The sequence below is a fragment of the Erithacus rubecula genome (genome assembly GCF_903797595.1).
Source record: "Erithacus rubecula genome assembly, contig: scaffold_389_arrow_ctg1, whole genome shotgun sequence".
Classification (NCBI taxonomy): Eukaryota; Metazoa; Chordata; class Aves; order Passeriformes; family Muscicapidae; genus Erithacus; species Erithacus rubecula.
In genome coordinates this window covers 35,675-54,848 of record NW_027635945.1, presented here as the reverse complement: position 1 = coordinate 54,848, position 19,174 = coordinate 35,675, and the positions used below count along the sequence as shown (strand labels likewise).

The following is a 19,174-nucleotide window of genomic DNA, read 5'->3' as shown; positions in this document are numbered from 1 at the left end:
GACACGTACTGGTACTGCAGCCTCCCCCTACTCTGAGCAGTGCTACCCGCTTGTAAAGCAAAGCCTATTACTGCAGCCTCCCCCCAGTTCAGTGCTGGCCCTGTGTGGACAAAACCCAGTACTTCAGCACCCCCCTCCTGCAAGTAGTGGTGCCCGAATTTGGGCACAGACTGGTACTGCAGCCTTCCCCTTAAGCAGTGCTGCCACTCTGTGGACATATCATGGTACTGTAGCCCCCTTCCTTGAGCACTGCTGTGCTCTTGTGCACACAGCATGGCATTGCAGCCCTGCCACCCGAACACTGCTGCCCCCTTCTGGACAAAACTCTGTACTGCAGGCTTCCCCCTGAGCACTGCCGTACCATTTTTGGACAAAGCATGGTACTGCAGTCCCCCTCCCAAGTGGTTCTGATGATTTGTAGACACAGCATGATACTTCAGCACCCCCCCTCCCGCCCCTCCTTGAGGAGTGCTACCCCCCAGTGGACACACCCACGGGGTTTTTTCTCTCGAGGTTTCAGAGGGTGCAGACTCCTTTTATCCTAAACTCATGGCTGCACGTTGCTCTCTTCCTTTCCCCATTGCCCAAGGTACTAGGAAGGTACATCCTTCCTGACCTGCCTGCCCCACATTCCCTATTGAACGTGGCATCTCCCTCACAGTTCAGATTTTCACACTTATGCAGACCCTTGTCTGTTTCAGGAGCTAAGCTGTCTGGGCCCAGTAACAAACCTGCTGCCCAAAGTCAGTAGAAACATTACAACCCATTTCAAAGACCCTAACAGCCATCCCTTCACCCATGAAGTGATTTGTAAAGACATTAGCATCTTTCCTCTCACATCGATGTTTCCTGTGCTGGTAACAATCTTTGATGTCCAGCCTTCGCCCTGACCTCTCTGCTGTTGTAGTTCCATGGGCAGGGGTTGTTGTCCCTTCCCCCTTCCATGGGCAGGCCGCTGTTCAGCCATCTCCAGGACAGCAGGGCCCCAACCCACATCACTGTGCTCTGGGAAGATAAAAAACATCATTCCAAATGTCCCCATTCTTTGTTCTTCCCAAGAATTTGGCTCTGCCAGTGGGCTTTGTTGCTCATTGCCACAGGAAAAAGGAAACCCCTGTGACACTGTGGGGCCCCATGGAACCAAATATCCATTGTGACACTACAGAACATCACTGAACCAAGAGTCCATGGTGACACAACAAGGCTTTGTGGAACCAAAGAGTCCAAAGGATCTTGCATGGCTCTGTCTTGGGAATATAAATCTCCATGATGGCATCTTGACACACACTTGAGAAGGGTGTCTGTAGTGGGGAAACTCAGGAGTTTTAGATTGCTTCAAAAAGAGTAAAGGAAGTAAACCCCTGTTTGCTTGAGTGCAGCCAGTTCTCCAACCAAAGCAGGTCCCAGATGAGTGAGGACAAACAGGATGGGAGTGGGGAATGTGGAGCAATATTGTCGACACTGGGTCAGGCCTCAAGGAACAGCTTCTCTGAGCAGGCCAGATCTCCTGAGAAGAGACCCTGCATCAGTATCATTCACAGAACTCTGCAATCAACTCTGCTCTAAAGAGAAACAGTAATCAAAGACATGCTTTAAAACAGGAACACTTATTTCTGAGAAGATCTTTGAAATATTTCTCCATAACTGTAGAAAAAACTTCCTAATGAACTTTACCAGAGCAGAGGGAAAGAAAGGCAGAGCCATGGTTTTGTCAAGACTTGCTTTATCCCAATGAGCCTGGTGGTGCATTTGGTGCTGAGCGCTTGTACCTCAGGGCCTGAGAGGAGTCCAAGTCAGAAGAAAAACCCAAATGCCTCAAAGCATTAATGGAGCTCACTGAGGTCCATCCCCACCGCAGGTTCCTCACGGACTCCTTGGGAGAGAGAATTGGAGGCCATAATTGCCCAAAAACCTCTCAGAGAGCCAGAGAGGAAAGGAGAAAGGAAAGTACCCTAAAAAAACTAAAGTACCTTAAAGCATTAATGAGCCCACTGAGTATTATTACTGACAAAGGATCCCAAGGGACTAATTAAAGCAGATAATTGGAGGCCATGATTGCACAAAGCTCTCAGAGACTGCAAGGCAAAAGCAAAACCCAAAGTCCTTTGAAAAACCTGCAGTTCCTGGGAGCATGAAGGAGCCCCCCAGGGCCATTCCTAACCAAGTCTCCCCAGGGACTGGTCCCAGCAGATCTCTGAGGCCACTGGGATGTGGGGGGATTCTGAGGGCAAGACATGGGTTGACAGTGGCCAGCCCTGCTGGGGCTGTGACAGGAGGCCCCAGTGGCTCAGGACAAGGTGTCTCATCAGAACCCTTGGTGGCACAGACCCTGCTGTGCTCCAGGGCACCAAGACTTGACTTCTCCTTGGCCCCACCTGTCATCCCTGCCTCCAGTTCTCTGCTCTGATTGAGGCTTGGGGACACTTTCTCAGTCGTGTTCCTCAGTGGGACCCATTAAAACTTGAAGAAACTTTGGAGTTTGATTCTCACTTGGAGCTCTTGAGAAGTTTCTTCATCTCCCTCTCAGGGACTGATGTTCAGGGCCTCAGCACAAAGCCCAAGACGGTCATTAAAGTCCTTGTGCTGTGTCATTGCTGCTGAGCTGGGCCAGGCTCCTGACACAGAGACAGCTCCTGCTAAGGGCAGCATTGCAGAGAGACAGCTCTGCCCAGAAGCAGCTCCTGTGCACAGCCCAGCAGGGCTGGGGCTCTGCCTGCAGCTACCCTGTGCACAGCACAGAGGCACAGAGGGGTTAAACTCAGCCTGGACTGGGGGCACAGAGCAGAGCTCAGTGAGGGCTCACTTGAGCAGAAATCCTCACAGTGTTTGAAACAGTCACTCTCTGGCTGTGGGATGGTAAGCTGCAGTTCCTGCAGGGATCTCCTGAAGCTGGCACATGCCACAGCTTTCAGGACCTTCCAGGGGGACTGTCAGACCTGCTGCAGTGCAGGGGATGTGGTCCTAGGCAGGGCTGGGTTTCCCTGCTGCAGCACCCAAGGCACAGCCCCAGGCAGCTCCCTGTGTCCAGGCTCTGCTGCAGGGCTGAGCAGCCAGGGCTGCAGCCAGGGGTGCCCAGGGCTGTCCTGCAGAGCAGGGTCCTGCAGCCCAGGGCTCTGTGCTGGGGCAGGGACTCTGCTGCCTGCCAGGAACAGCTCTCAGCCAGCCCGGGGAGCTGCTCCCAGTGCTGGGGGAGAAGCTGTGGGGACAAGGAGCGACCCTGAGCAGGGCAGGTGCTGCTGCTGAGTGGTGCTGGGTGGGGCAGGGCTGCTCCCAGCTCCAGACCAGCCTGGGCACAGTTCCGGAGAGCACTTCCCAAAAGAAGGTGAGCCTGAGATTGCTGTAAAGATCAGGAGATTTCTTGAGAGTGTTTTCAATTTCTTCCTTAGATAAGGATGGGAAGGTTGGGGTGATGACAAAACGATTTTTGCTTTTTATACTTTTTTTCCTAGTCTTGTAACTTTGTAAAATATTATTATATACTTATACAACCAAAATCTTTTAATAGCTCTAGTACACCTCCTAACCTTTCTTTTAGATTTTTTTGAACAGTAAGCTGACCTTCTAAATACATTCCTGAAATAATGTATAGTCTTATTATCAGGAAAAAGACCTACAAGAAGAAATTTTTTTTTTTTTTTTTGTTTTAACCAGAATGTGAGCAGTCACAGAAAAAAATAGGGGCAAAGAAGCCTTTAAAACTACTCCAATGAGTTGACCCAGGGGTGTGTAACAGGGGAAACTTAATCTCCTATTGGATATTCCTGTTAAATATCCTAGTTAATCAACCTTAATTAATTGTTGGAATTGGGGGCTAGGTGTGCCACATTCCCACTGGGACACCTGGAAGCTTCCAATAATGATCTGTTTTGTACTTTGCCATTCTAACACTCTTGCAAGGGTTTTTTTCTCTTTTGATTATAGACAATCAAATAGACTACAGGGGGATGAGAGAAGCAGAACAGGAATTGTACTCAGCGAATCACAGAACATTCGGAGTTGAAAGGGACACACAAGATCACTAAAGCAACATTTGAACATTTACAGAGACTCCAGATCTGTAACTTTGGGTGGTCAGTCTCTCTGCTGGGAGCCTCCCAAAGGGCCTTCAGCCACTCCTCAGCCCCCAGCAGCACCAGCATTCCCTTTGCAGGGCCCAGCAGGGCTCTCCAGAGCTGCCCTTGCCCACCTGCAGACAGACCCTGCCCCAGACAGGGCCCTGCAGACAGGCAGGTTTCTGTAGGGCAGGCAAGGGCGTAGAGGATGGGACGGGCTCACAGAGCCTGGCAGGGACAGGGCAGCTCTCAGGAGGGAAATGTCCAGGCCCAGGGACATGCTCAGGGAAGGAGAGGGGGCTGAAGAGAGCAATGCTGGGGGCAGGAGGGCACTGTTGGTGTGTGGGAGGTGCCATGCACAGCTGGGTACGGGAACACTGCCCTGAGTGCCCGGCTGTCTCTGCCCTGCCCTCCAGACACAGCACCATAACATGTTCTCTTTTTTCTGCACTCCTTTGATATTGTCATTGTTATCTGCTGCTCTCAGGGAGGCTCTGGGATTGCAGCACTGAGTCAGGCACTGCCCTTGGGATTCTTGCCAGGCAGGGGTGTTCATGGCAATGGGGTTTCCAAAATTCCCTGGGACCTGTGGGGCTGCGTGCAAAGCAGTCCATGGTAAAGGGGAATGAGCTGAACCCCCTCCCTGAGATCCCATCATGGACACACCTGGGTATCTCCTTGCTGTGTCCTTCCAAGCTCTGAGCTGCCCTCCTGGGTGAAAATCTGTGCCAGAGCCTCTTGGAGTTCCCTGAGTGTCCCAGAGGGAAGTGCAGAGATGTCACAGCTGAAGAAATGCTGTTTTATTTGCCAAGGGAACGGTGAGTGTCCTTGGCAGAAGGGGATGCTGAGACCTTGCTCAGAGAGCTTTAGAGAAGGTGAGACATTAAGGGATCTTCTGGTCTCAGCAGGGTTTGGTTTATCCCAGGGTGACACAGGAGTGTGACTGTGCACTGATTCCAGCCAAAAGTGCAAACCCTGGGCAGTTGGGAACAAGCCACTCCACCTTGCCCTGAGCCACAGGGAATCTTCTGCCTCTTGCATCTCTCATTGGCAAACTGTGAGTGCAGCAGAAATGTTGGGATTTCTGTCCTCAGAGAACCAGGAATGATATGTGGATAGGAAAACAAATCCTAAAACCAACTCATGCCATCGTTTTGATTTGGGAATGCAGAAGCTACCAAGCCTTTCTGCATTAGGAGTGATTCCACTGGCAAATCGTAAATATCCAGCCTTGTCCCTCAGCCACACAGTCACAAATCCAAGGCTGCAGGGCAGGGATGGCTCCTTGAGAGCGCCCATGCACAGGCCTGGCTGCTCCTGTCACACTCAGACAGCACAACTGGAGCTCAGTCAGGGACTTGGGTGAAGGATTTCCCAGAGCAGGAACAAGAGTGAGTGAGTCACCGGGGGTCAGTCATCAGGGAATGGCCCAGGTTTGTGTTCAAGCAGCCTCTGCTAACTTGTCACTGTCCTTTATCCATGAACAGGTCCCCATATCCAGCCACAGTCAATGTCCAACAGCAGCTCCATCAGCCACTTCCTCCTGCTGGCACTGGCAGACACGCGGCAGCTGCAGCTCCTGCATTTCTGCCTCTTCCTGGGCATCTCCCTGGCTGCCCTCCTGGCCAACGGCCTCATCATCAGCACCGTAGCCTGCGGCCACCACCTGCACACCCCCATGTTCTTCTTCCTTCTCAACCTGGCCCTCACTGATCTGGGCTGCATCTGCACCACTGTCCCCAAAGCCATGCACAATTCCCTCTGGAACACCAGGAACATCTCCTACAAAGGATGTGCTGCACAGCTCTTTTTCTTTATGTTCTTCATTGGAACAGAGTATTCCCTCCTGACCATCATGTGCTACGACCGCTACGTGTCCATCTGCAAACCCCTGCACTACGGGACCCTCCTGGGCAGCAGAGCTTGTGCCCACATGGCAGCAGCTGCCTGGGCCAGTGGCTTTCTCAATGCTCTGCTGCACACAGTCAATATATTTTCCCTGCCCCTGTGCCAGGGCAATGTCCTGGATCAGTTCTTCTGTGAAATCCCACACATCCTCAAGCTCTCCTGCTCAAACACATACCTGAGGGAATTAGGACTTGTTGCTTTTCTTGCTTTTCCATTTTTTGGATGTTTTGTGTTTATTATTTTCTCCTATATGCAGATCTTCAGGGCTGTCCTGAGGATACCCTCTGAGCAGGGACAGCACAAAGTCTTTTCCACCTGCCTACCCCACCTGGCTGTTGTCTCCCTGTTTATCAGCACTGGGACATTTGTCTACCTGAAGCCCCCCTCCATCTCCTCCCCATCCCTGGATCTGGCCCTGTCAGTTCTGTACTCAGTGGTGCTTCCAGCCCTGAACCCCCTCATCTACAGCCTGAGGAACCATGAGCTCAAGAATGCCCTGAGAAAATTGGTGACTCTGTATTTTCAGAAGTGTTAAACTGTTTTCTGCTCCTGTGTCTTTAGAATGTAACTACAATCTTGGCCTTTTTCTCCCTATTTTTCCACTTTTTCTTTGGTAATTTTTACTGCTCTTGCTGTGTTTTTACAAAATGCTGTGTCATTTCTCTTTGCATTTCTACATGAATATCTAACATTTTTTTGGACCTCAAAGATATGCAAGAGGTCTGCTCCTTATGCATTTGAATAAAAAACCAGTGCCTGCCCTGTCCTGTGTGTCCAGGATTCTTCCTCAGCCCTTCCCTGTCTCTGCAGGGCAGTGCCTGTGAGCTGAGGTGGAGGGAAGAGACTCCCAGCACAGCAGCACAGCCAGGGACAATGGCCCTGGCTCTCCCCACATCTGCTCTTCCCAGCTCCACCCTCTCCTTGCCAGCCCTTTTGTGGCTGTAAGGTCGCAGTGCTTTGGCAGCTTGGTCACTGTCCTGCTGCATGTCAGTGTGTGGGCACAGGCAGGGACAGGCCATGGGCACTGCTGGGACACAGCTGGGCTCCAGCACAGCAGCTCCATCAGCAGAGGGATCTCCTGAGGGCAGGGCAGGAAGGCTTTGCTCTCCTCCAGAGCTGCTGTCAGGAATGTGCTCCAGGAATGCCCTGGCCAAGCAAAGCCCAGTGTCAGGGGCAGAGGGGCAGTGTGCAGGGGGCACACAGCAGTGTCCTGGCACAGCCAGAACTCCTGGGATGGACCTGAGGGAGCAGCAGAGCAGGGCTTGGGCTGTGTCTGTTTTGGGGACAGCCTGGCAAGGTGCCCCAGGGCAATTGTCCCACACCAGCCCTTGCAACCACCATACCCAGGACTGGCCTCTGCCGCCCCACCAGCAGGAGGTTGTTTGTCCCTGCATGGAGGGACACCAAGTGACCAGTGAGCAGTCTCTGTTTGCTGTGTACTGATAATATTTCAGCAGTGCACTGTGTGTGTGGGGGGAGATGAACCTGAGTGAGCACAAACACCATCAGCAGCACTCAGGGGTGGCACAGTTCTGGTGGGACAAATGGTGCCTTGAGGCCACTTCACTCTGGGAAACCATCTGAATTCATTACTGGGCTGTGGTTAAGACTGCATAGAGAGAAACATCCCTGGCAGGGAGGGTCCAGGAAAAAAAAAAAGCTCAGGGCAGCCATGGACTGCACAAATGACAATTGGAGTGCTGGATCTGTGCAGAGAAATCAGAGCTGCCTCCCTTCTGACCCACCCCAAGGACCTGGACAGGGCTGTGCTGTGTTCTGGGCACTGACCTGGAACTGGAGGATGTGGAAAAGGCTTTTGCTGTCAGGGATGTTGACAAGGCTGGGCACTGTCACTGTGAGACCTCTCTCAAACCCCTTGGAAAGGGCAGAGCCATCCCAGAGTGTCCTGGGCACTTGGAAAGGGCAGACATGGAACCAGTCTGCAAACAGGGCAGGGAGGGGCACTGGGACAGTCACAGACTGTCCTTCAGCAGGAAAGGCATGTGTCAAATCTTCCTGCAGCCAGTTCAGGCACTGACAGCACAAGGCAGGGATTGCAGAACCCCCATGGAGGGAAAAGAAGGGGATGGTGTGTGCCCAGACTTTAGCGAGGCCTGGGACATGGTCTGCTGTGCTCTCCTCAGAGCCAGACTGGAGAGAGCTGGGCTGCAGGAGTGGAACATGGGGTGGGAATTTGGCTGAACAATGAGGGTCAAATGTCATCCATGGCACAGAGTCCCCTTGGCAGCCATTCCCTGGTGACATCCCTCAGTGACCACCCTTGACCAACACTGTGGAACATTTCTATTATCTCTATAGTGGCATGAAATGCACTTTCAATTCGTTTATGGATGCTGTCAAGTTGTAGGGAGTCTGTGATTGAACTCATCTAGTTAATGGTGACTGGAAAACATAATTGGGCAAGATGACTGGCATGGGTAAATTTGTCTTGCCATCAGGTCTGGACCAAGCCACAAGAGAGAAAAGGGAGAAAAAAATAAAAATGCATCAGATGAAAGGCTTTTCAATATAGAAAAAACATGAAAGCAACTAAAAACTGCAAACCCAAGCAAAAAAAAAAAAAAAAAAACCAAAAAAAAAACCCCAACCAAATCAAGACCTACCCACAAGAATAAAAAAACCCCCATGAGCTAATCACAACTAGCAAAGGCAACAAACAGAAGAAAAGCATATAGACAAGAAGTCTTCTGGCAGTGGAAAATGTTTAACCACATTGTGGCTGGAGAGGATTCTGTATGTGTCTGTGCTGTTCTGAAGGACAAATGTCTTAAAAAAGAAAAAAAATAATCTTCTATGCCCCTTTTCCCCTTCCGCTTCTCTCAGTTTATTGCTGAGCATGGTGTGATACGGAATGGAATATCCCTTGGGTGAGTCCAGCACAGCTGTCCTGTTCTCTCAGGAGCACTTGCCCACCCCATGTCCAAGAGTCAGAAGGGTTTCAGACACGCCTCATGCGGGGTGAGCACTGTGACAAAGACAGGAGAACAGAACCACATTTGCTATTATCAAGGACAGTAGACCAGAACAGCACAGCCCTGGAGAAATGGATAAAGAGTGTAACTCAGGCAAACAGAAGTCACACAAAAGGCAAGCAGGATGCCAGATCAGCTCTACTGAAACACTAATCTTAGAAAATTAGGATTTTAGTGACCTTGCTGAAAACAATAAAAAGTTAGAAGGGAGTAGTTATCTGAAACTTAAATAATTAATTGCCTGTCATTTCATGTTTGCTCAGTTGCACTTACAATGGGAAAAGACAAAACTAGGGAGCAGAACCAAAGGAACATAGACAATGCAACCAGAAACCCATTCTTTGCAAAATTGGACTATCCCCAGAAATTATTTGTATTGTCACTGATAGAAAAGGTCAAGAGTTTAGGGTGAGGAAGACTCGCCTTACTTCCTCTTTTTAAGACGCCTCCCCATGAAAACGACCCCAGACTTAATTTAAGAAGTCAATCAATCATGTTTAATAGCTATTCAAGCTAATTATCATAGGAAGCAGGGAATGGGAGGGGCTGTTATTATGAATATGTATTTGTTTGATTCCTCTGCTAATAAATAGACTTTGTGATCACCTGTAATTTTGCACTGCGTATTAGAGGATTACCTCACGCTGCTGCCCAGCGCTGAATAAACATGCACTTTCTAACTTTAAACTGTTAGAGAGTCTTTTGTCTGTCACAGTTCAGTATCGATATAAGACCAATATCCATTTTTTGGCAATTAAGTTCGCGACCCTGGTGGGATCCTGTTCTCTCTGGCCAAGAGGCCAGCTGGGTTCGGGAACCCTCTAGGGCACCCACCTGGGATCTTCCTAGGAAGAGGGCTCCTTTTCCTCACTGGCACCCCAGGGAGCAGAACTAGAATTGTCAGAGATACAGATAAAAAGTATGTTTAAAACTTATAGAGAGGTACCTTTAAGAGAGGCAAACTGGTAAGACGCTGCGAGACGTCGAGCGCACAGTGAAAAAGCCTGAAGTGGATTTGTTTGTAAGTTTCCATGGAATTTGGTTGTGGTTTGTGTTCCAGATGGGGCTGGTAATAGCTCCAGAAACTCTTGCCCCGTAGTGGGGGATAGCGGCGGGCCGGTCGTGGCCCCGGGAGCAGAGCTCGCGCGGCAGTGGGTCAGCGGAGCTGGGCAGTGGCAATAACAGCATTGCCAGTATTGCTGTGGTACAGGAGCACTGGTGGCTTCAGTTTGATTTGTGGTTTAAAGGCAGTGTGGTGGTAATTTCCAGTCTGGGTCACCAAGCTGTGGTGTCAATTTGTGGTGACTCCTTTTGTGGGCTTGATCACAGTTTGCGTGTGCCGAAGGTATGTGTGTGTTTGAGCGTTCAGCTTGTTTTTGTGAGCTTTGTGTGATTGAATTGTGGGTCAGTGGCATGCCGTACGTTTGTTTGCTTTTGGGAGTGTGTTGGCAAAAGTTTTGCATTTGTAAGTTGTAAAAAATTTTGAGGTTTACACCTGAGTAGTAAAAGGGATATTTATGCCCAGGAGGGCAGAGGAATTTGAAGCACTGGCTTTATGTTTGAATTGTGTAAGCTAGGCTGCATGTGTGTATTTTAACTGTGTGTAAGCAGAAAAATTGTGGATTTGTGAAAAAATATAGTTTGTTGTTTGTGAAGCTTTAGAATTGTTAGTGTGAAAGGTGGTGTTTTGAGTAAGCATGGTTAGTTTCTAATTGCAGAGGGGTGAGGCAGCAACATGAGCCCAGAGCTCCTTTCTTCCCCCACTGCAGAAAAAAAATTGTGTTTTGGCCAAAGTTTGATGTGTGTCTTTTTGAGTTAAGTGATTTGGTTTATTGTTTTTTACTGTTAACCCTTTATTTTGTTGGTTGCTTTTATCCCTTCCCTTTTCCTTTGCTGAATAGAAGGTTCAGGGAGGGGGATCCCAGGACAAAGGAACTTCCCTGTCCAAGAGAGGGCTGTGACTGTAACCCCTGAGTTGTGTTTCATTGTGTAGTTTGTCGAGAATTGTGGGCCAGACAAGTGTATAAGTGGAAGATCTTTGTACCAAATTACTGCTAGGTGAAGCTCTGGAGCTGGGATAAGGTTAAAAGGCATTGAGAGAAAAAGAATCTTCAGTATGGAGGCAAGTGAAAGCAAAGAGGTTCCTAAAGGTAGTCCTTTGGGATGTGTTTTGGCATATTGGAAAGAGCTGGTGGATCATAAGGATACAGAAACTAAAAGAGATCTTATTAAGTTGTGCACACAATGGTGGCCACTTTATAAACTTTAGGAGGGGGTGAAGTGGCCCCCATCAGGGACGTTGGACTATAACACTTTGGTACAGCTGATGGTTTTCCTTAGGTGTGAGCAGAAGTGGCATGAAGTTCCTTATGCTGACATGTTTTTCACCATTAGGAATCACCCTGAGTGGCAAAGGGCTTGAGAATTAGACCACCCTCTGACCCTTTAGTGTTGGCTCTTGAAAAAGATAATAAAGCTAATAAGAAAAAAAACAAAAAGTGTTGCAGCACATGCTCAATAAATCAAAGGTATACACATCCTGACAAGGTATGTTGTATGGAAACTGAAGAAGAGGAAACAGTGGAATTGCTTAGACCACCTCATAAAAGACAAGGAAGAGAAAGAGTGGTAAGGGAAGCAAATTTGAAATTGCCACCAACTTCAGGTTTTACCCCTGCTTCATCCCCTGCTCTATTCTCATTTGAGAGAACAGTAATTAATATGGGAGTCCCCTCCCAATTCCCAGGCCACAGGAGCCAACCCAACAGTATACACCCTATTTTATGTTATGCAATTTTATGTTTATACTATTAAACAAAATCCCTCTCAAACTCCTTCTGAATTTCTAAACCAGTTGTGAGGAGCAATGCGTCAACACCCACTCTGGATCCTAAATCTGATAAGATAATACAACAATTGGAAAACTTGTTTTTAGGGCAATCTACAAGTGACATCAAGTGAAAGCTCCAGAAGATGCATGGCCCAGCAAGTCAGAACTTGGAGACTTTGCTAGATGAGGCATAGAGAGTTTTGAGTAATTGGGAAGAGGGGTGTAAACCAGAGACAAAGAAACTAGTAGCAATAATACAGGAAAATGTAAAAGGGAAACGTGAGCATGGTCCCCCAAAACAAGGACCACCTCATCTGGAAAAAAAGCAATATGCATTTTTCAAGAAATTTGGACACTGGAAAAACCAGTGTCCAGAATTAAGAAGGGGTGACGAACAGAGAAAAGGTGACCGAAAAGGGGAGGGGGTGGTGGCTCACATGAAGGAAGACTGAAGGGGATCAGAGGGCCCTACCCTAGAGGACCCTCTAGTTATAATCAAACTAGGGAACAATGAAAAAGTAGTGGAATTTTTAGTAGACACAGGGGCAACATATTCAGTGTTAAACGAGGCCCTGATACCGATAACAAATGATTATGTTGTAGTAAAAGGAGCAACTGACCAATCTAAAAAGTATATTTTTGCAAACCATTAAAGAATAAGTTGGGAAAACAGTGGGGAATTCATCAATATTTGTATATGCCTAGAGCTCCATCTGCACTTTTGGGCAGGAATCTGCTATAGCAGCTGGAAGCAAAAATAATATTTAAAAATGGAAAAATATTTTTGGAGGTAAAAAACCAGCCATATGTGAAATTGTTAAACTTAATGCTAATAACAAAAAAATCGAAGTTGAAAATGAAAAATAAGAAACTATTAAGAAAATAAAAGATCAGGTATTCCCTGGAGTGTGGGCCTCTAATATACCAGGGAGAGCAAAGAATGCTCTACCAGTACAAATTTGGCTTAAGGAAGGAGAACAATCAGTAAGGGTCAAACAACATCCCTTGAAAAGGGAAGACAGAGTAAGAATTAGCCCAATCATAGAAAACTTTTTGCAAATGGGACTGTTGAAGGAGTGTCAATCTGATTTTAATACTCCTATTTTGCCCCTGAAAAAGCCTGATGGATCATACATAAGAGGTGTTAATAAGATAACTGAAGACTTATACCCAGTGGTTGCTAATCCCTACACCTTGTTAACTCTTTTAACACCTGAACTAACCTAGTTTACTGTTCTAGATTTGAAGGATGCTTTCTTTTGCCTCCCTCTCCATGAAGCCAGACAGAAAATTTTTGCATTTGAATGGGAGAATCCCAAAACTGGATGTAAAACTCAGCTCACATGGTGTGTATTGCCCCAGGGGTTCAAGAACTCCCCTACTATATTTAGAGAACATCTGGCAAAAGATTTGGAGTCTTGGGAACCCTCACCAGGAGAAGGACAGCTGCTTCAGTACGTGGATGAACTCTTAACAGCCAGCCGGACCCAGGAGGCATGTGTGGATTGGACGATGAGCCTCCTAAACTTTTTGGGCCTGCAGGGGTATCAGGCATCCCAAAAGAAAGCCCAGATGGTGAAACAAACAGTGATTTACCTGGGCTATGAAGTAAGTGCTGGACAAAGGACCTTAAGGCACGACTGTAAGGAAGCAATATGCCAAACCCCAAAACCCCAGACAGTGAAAGAACTGAGAACCTTTCTGGTCATGATGGGGTGGTGCAGACTGTGGATTTATAATTATGGATTGTTTGTTAAACCCCTATATGCCTTAATTACGGAAGGGAACAAGAATCTTCAGTGGACAACAGAAGCAACACGAGCCTTCAACCACCTGAAGAAGGCTCTTATGTCAGCTCCAGCCCTGGGACATCCAGATGTGAATAAACCATTCTTTCTCTTTTCTCACGAAAAACAAGGGATTGCTCTGGGAGTACTAGCACAAGACCTGGGGTCGTACCAGAGGGCAGTTGCCTCCCTCTCCAAACAGCTGGACACAGCAGCCAAGGGGTGGCCAGGGTGCCTCAGAGCTGTTGCAGCAGTAGCAGTGAACATCCAAGAGGCACTCAAATTCACCCTAGGCCAGAAGATGACTGTGCTAGTATCCCACACAGTGTCTGCAGTCCTGGAGGCAAAAGGGGGACAGTGGCTTTCCCCACACAGATTTCTGAAGTAACAGGCCATGCTGGTAGAACAAGATGATGTTGAAATTGTGGTAACCAACATTGTGAACCCAGCTTCTTTCCTCAGCAGGAGCATGGGAGAACCAGTGATCCACGACTGCCTGGAGACCATTGAAGCCACCTACTGCAGTCACCCGGATCTGAAGGACACCCCTCTCGAGGAGGCTGAGAGCTGGTTCACTGATGGGAGCAGCTGTATCATCAGTGGAAAAAGACATGCTGGGTCTGCAGTTACCACAAGCAGAGAGATAATAGAATCTGGACCATTGCCCACAAACATCTCTGCACAAAAAGCTAAAATAATTGCCTTAACCCGGGCCTTAGAGCTGGCAAAAGGAAAAGAAATCAACATTTATACAGACTCAAGGTGTGCATTTGGAGTGGTACATGCACACGGAGCAATTTGGAAAGAAAGAGGATTGCTGAACTCACAAGGAAAAAATATTAAACATGCCCAAGAAATACTAAAACTATGAGATTCAGTTCAGTTACCTGAAAAGGTAGCTATTATGCACATCAGGTCACACCAAAAAGTGAGCTCAGAATTGGAAAAAGAAAATATGCTGGCGGACAGAGAGCCAAAAGACACAGCCAAAGGTGAGGTACCCAGTGAAATAGTCGAGGCAGCATTAATTCCAGATGGAAAGATCTCTATTGAAGGTAAGCCAGTATATAACAAAAAGGATGAAAAACTTATTAAGGAAGAAGAAGCAACTTACAACCAGGAAGGCTGGGCTGTAACCAAGGAAGGAAAAGTTGTAGTACCTTCTTACTTGTTGTGCTCACTAGTGCTAAAAGAACATGAAAAAACACATTGGGGAATGGATGCTGTGTACAATTATTTAAAGGATAAAATTCTGGCTAGAAAATTACAAGGCACAGTTGCACAAGTAACTCATCAGTGTGGTTTTTGCCTCCGAACTAATCCTAAAAACATTCCAAAGCCTAAAGTTGGACAAATTGGGAAGGGCTGTGGATCTGGGCAGCAATAGCAAATTGATTTTACAGAATTGCCCAGGAAAGGGGGGTATTGTTACCTATTAGTGTTAACAGATACCTTTTCAGGATGGCCAGAAGCCTTCCCTACCCAGACAGCTAAGGCATGAGAGGTGACCAAGGCATTGTTACAAGAAATAATACCACGTTTTGGCGTCCCAGCCACTTTATCTTCTGATAGAGGGCCACATTTTATCTCCAAAATTGTACAGCAAATTATTTACCACTTGGGAATAGATTGGGAATTGCATACCCCATATCACCCTCAATCCAGTGGCCAAGTAGAGAAAATTAACCATATGATCAAACAACAAATTGTTAGGCTGGGGCAAGAGGCAAATTTGCCTTGGCCCCAGGCTCTTCCACTGGCATTAGTACAGATTAGAACAAAACCAAGAACAAAAGGGAAATTAAGCCCTTTTGAAATATTGTATGGGAGACCACATGCAGTCCAAGAAGGAATAACACCCATTCAAGTAGAGGAACAAACTCTACACAAATAAATGATGGCCCTAAATAAACAACTTAGAAAAATTGAAAAATATGATGCTGGGGCCCTAAGCAGAGAATTAGATGGACCAGTACATGATGTACAACCTGGGGATTATGTATATGTTAAGTCTTTTGCAGAGAAGACTTTAGAACCACAGTGGGAAGGACCATTCCAGGTACTCCTCACCACCTTCACAGCAGTCAAGATCAAGGAACAGAAGGCATGGATCCATCACTCCCGAGTGAAAAACGCTCCTGACGGAATTTGGAAAATTGCACCAGACAATGAAGACCTGAAGCTGAAATTCACCAAGAACAGCGAGTAATGGACTTATAGCTATCATAGACATAATGCAAATGGTTGTGACCCTTGTGGTCATTGCCACGACTATAATAAGAGTCAAAGCAACACCACACCAGTACAATGTTACCGGAATTTATCAATGCCAAGGGAAAGAGTACGATCCCTAATCTTGTAGTGCTTTAAGCAAAATTTTAAGGATCACAAATGCAAGTATGTGGGAAGGAAGGAATGTTTGAGAATGTGAATGTACATTCATACAAGATGGGTTTCATGAGGCTCACCATCCACCCATGGAACTCATCCAAGTTGGTCCTGGATGCTGTGACAAATGTTTGACCACGTGTCCTGAATTTAGACTTCAAATTGAAGGATGCGCAGCAAAACAGTTTAATTTGGATGACAAAGACACTTGCCTGGACACGGACCAAAGCATTTGCCACTTTGAAATGCATCTAACCAACCAGACAACTTTGCATGTGTATATAGGACAAGGTTGTGTCTGTCTCAAAACAGCATGTCCCACCATAATAATACACAATCAAATAATGGATGAGACTCAGTTCAATTTATGTGTTTGCAATTTTGCTAAAATCAAAGGATGCAACTTTTCCTATCAGGCACCTGTAAGAAATATTGCCTGCACATATAGGTGCGGGGGTGCGGAGCCGCTCGTGGAGGAATAGCGAGGGGATCAGCCAGCCAATCAATGTGATTGATAAAGCATAATCCAACTTTATTGAGAGCATCAGACAGTTTTATAGCCCAACATAGCATAAATCAGCATTATTCATATTAGTACAATCTTATTGGTTTTTACTATGTACGCCTTCTCTTATTATTGGTTATTGCGAGTGTGAGATAATCACGCCTACTGAATTTCTAGCCAAAAAGCATACGTGCTATCCCGCTGCTCCTACTTCCCTTATTGTTATACTTATTGCTATATAGTATCCGTCCCAGGGTTATACCTCGCTTGCTACGTGCTTCCCTGGAAGTTAAGGCCTTGATTGAACAATGGGCATATGTATTACTTATCGACTAACTCTGCAAATTATGCTAGCTCTATTGCTTTTGCAAAAGTCTCTTAAAAGCAAACACTGCTGCTCAGCAAAATCTGCTTAAGAGCAAGGCCTAGCTACTACTTAGCAGGAGCTGCTCTCCTGCAACAAGGCCTCAGCCAAGCCATATCCACAGTTGTGTCCAAGGCTTTCTAACCAATTCTCAACAACTAAAAACAAAGGAGAGCTCTCTCTCACTGCCCATCCATGCTTCAGACAACACAGTCAGGAGAAGGAAAGCTAAAGCTCTTATCTATAGATTTTGAAAGCAACTGCCTCAGACATTCCACTGCTTCTCCTTTTCCATCCACTTCACTCTCAAATCTTAAAGGTGTAAAACTTCTTTCTGGGCTAAACAGATGCATGGGGATACAATTCAGCATCATAAAGTCCCCCCAGGACAAGATGTAAGCTGAGTTAAATGGTTATAAGTGTTGTTCTTTTCCTAAGTTATGTTTAATATAAGTTATAAGCTAAGTTAAATACTGTTAAGTGTTATTCCTCTGTTAAATTGTTATAGTCATAGGTTAAAAGTTAGGTTAAATACTGTTAAGTGCTGTTCTTTTGCTCAATTGTGAAGATCAAAGTATAAGTTAAGGTTAAGGTTTAATTTAAGTCCTGTTAAGTTTGAGCTCTCTTATACTTGCACTCACTGTCCTTTTGTCACACCCACCTGAGCACACACACACGAACAGTTCTTGGTTCATTTCTGGTTTGATTGACTGGATTTTGTTTGGTTTTGTTGTTGCTTTGTTTCCTTGGTGTGCCTGAAGTGTCCAGTCCAGGAGTAGGGTGACTCTTGCTGTAGCTTAACATTAAATCTGTTTTTTGCTGATCCCGTGCTGGGGATTTTTTAAATGCTCTCAGCCCCTGGCTCATAACAGGGTGAAGGAGCCCTGGCCCAGGCTCTGGCCCTGGGACACAGGGACGCTGCCGGGGGGTCCCTGTCCCCCTGTGCCACCCCCAGGGCCCGGCCCCTGTCCCCGTGTCAGGCTCTGGGGTCGATCTCATGGAACATCCTCTGGGGGAGACTGCAGCATGGGGGGCGGGGGGACCTGGGGGGACAGGGGACCCCCCTGTGCACGAGCAGCGTTGGACTGTGAGGGGGGAACGGGGCAGAGTGACCTCCCCAGTGACCTCACACAGCCCTGTGATGTCACAAAGCACCTTATGATGTCACACAGCACCCTATGATGTCACACAACACTCTATGATGTCACACAGGTCTGTGATGTCACACAGCACCCTATGATGTCACAAAGTCAATGTGACGTCAGACAGCTCTGTGATGTCACACAGAACCCTATGATGTCACATACACCCTATGATGTCACACAGCCCCTGTGATGTCACACAGCACCTTATGATGTCACAAAGTCATTGTGATGTCACACAGCTCTGTGATGTCACACAGCACACTATGATGTCACACAGCACCCTATGATGTCACACAGCCCCTGTGATGTCACACAGCCCTGTGATGACACACAACCCATGTGATGTCACACAGCCCCTGTGATGTCACACAGCCACATGTGATGTCACACAGCCCTGTGATGTCATACAGCACCCTGTGATGTCACACTGCCCTGTGATGTCATATAGCCCCTGTGATGTCACACAGCCTCTGTGATTGTGAAGTCACAGTCATTGCTGTGATGTCACACAATCTGCCCTGGGATGTCACATGGCCATTCAGTGATGTCACATCCTGCTCCAGGATGTCACAGCCCCTCTCTGATGTCACATAGCCACCCTGTGATGGCAGAACACACTCTCTGATGCCACAGCCTTCTCTGGGACATCACACAGCTGCTCTGTAATGTCACAGCCTGCTGTCTGATATCACAGAGCCACCCTCTATGATGGCACAGTCTCCTCTGTGACCTCACTGCCCCCTCTATGGTGTCACACAACCCCCCAGCGCTGTCACAGCCCACTCAGCAATATCACAGGCTGTTCTGTGATGTCACAGCCCAATCTGTGACCTCACACAACCCACCCTGTGCTGTCACACAGCCCCTTCTGACATCACAGCTGCTCTCTGGCTCCATGACACAGCCACAGAGGTGCTGCTGTGCCACAGCCCCCTCTGGGACATGACACAGGCCCTGCCAGTGCTGAGCACTGTGAGCTCTGCCTGTGCCCTGCTCGTGTCCCTGCCATGCCCTGGCAGTGCCCCAGCCCTGCTGGGCTGTCACAGGAGCTGCTCCTGGGCAGAGCTGTCTCTCTGCAGCGCTGCCCTTGCCAGGAGCTGCCTCTGTGCTAGAGCCTGGCCCAGCTCAGCAGCACAGGCACAGCAAAAGGACTTGAATCACCCTCTCAGGGCTTTGGTGCTGTTTACATCAGACTCAGTCCC

The 19,174-nt window shown here is 47.6% G+C and overlaps 1 protein-coding gene across 1 annotated transcript; it reads left to right on the top strand.

Annotated features, from left to right (window-relative positions):
- Positions 1–5,562: 5,562 nt before the first annotated feature.
- LOC306816148 (olfactory receptor 14J1-like) lies at positions 5,563–6,495 on the top strand (the record flags this gene model as incomplete). Its single annotated transcript, XM_079332630.1, has 1 exon — positions 5,563–6,495. The coding sequence occupies one exon, from the start codon at positions 5,563–5,565 to the stop codon at positions 6,493–6,495; it is 933 nt and encodes a 310-aa protein (XP_079188756.1).
- Positions 6,496–19,174: the final 12,679 nt, after the last annotated feature.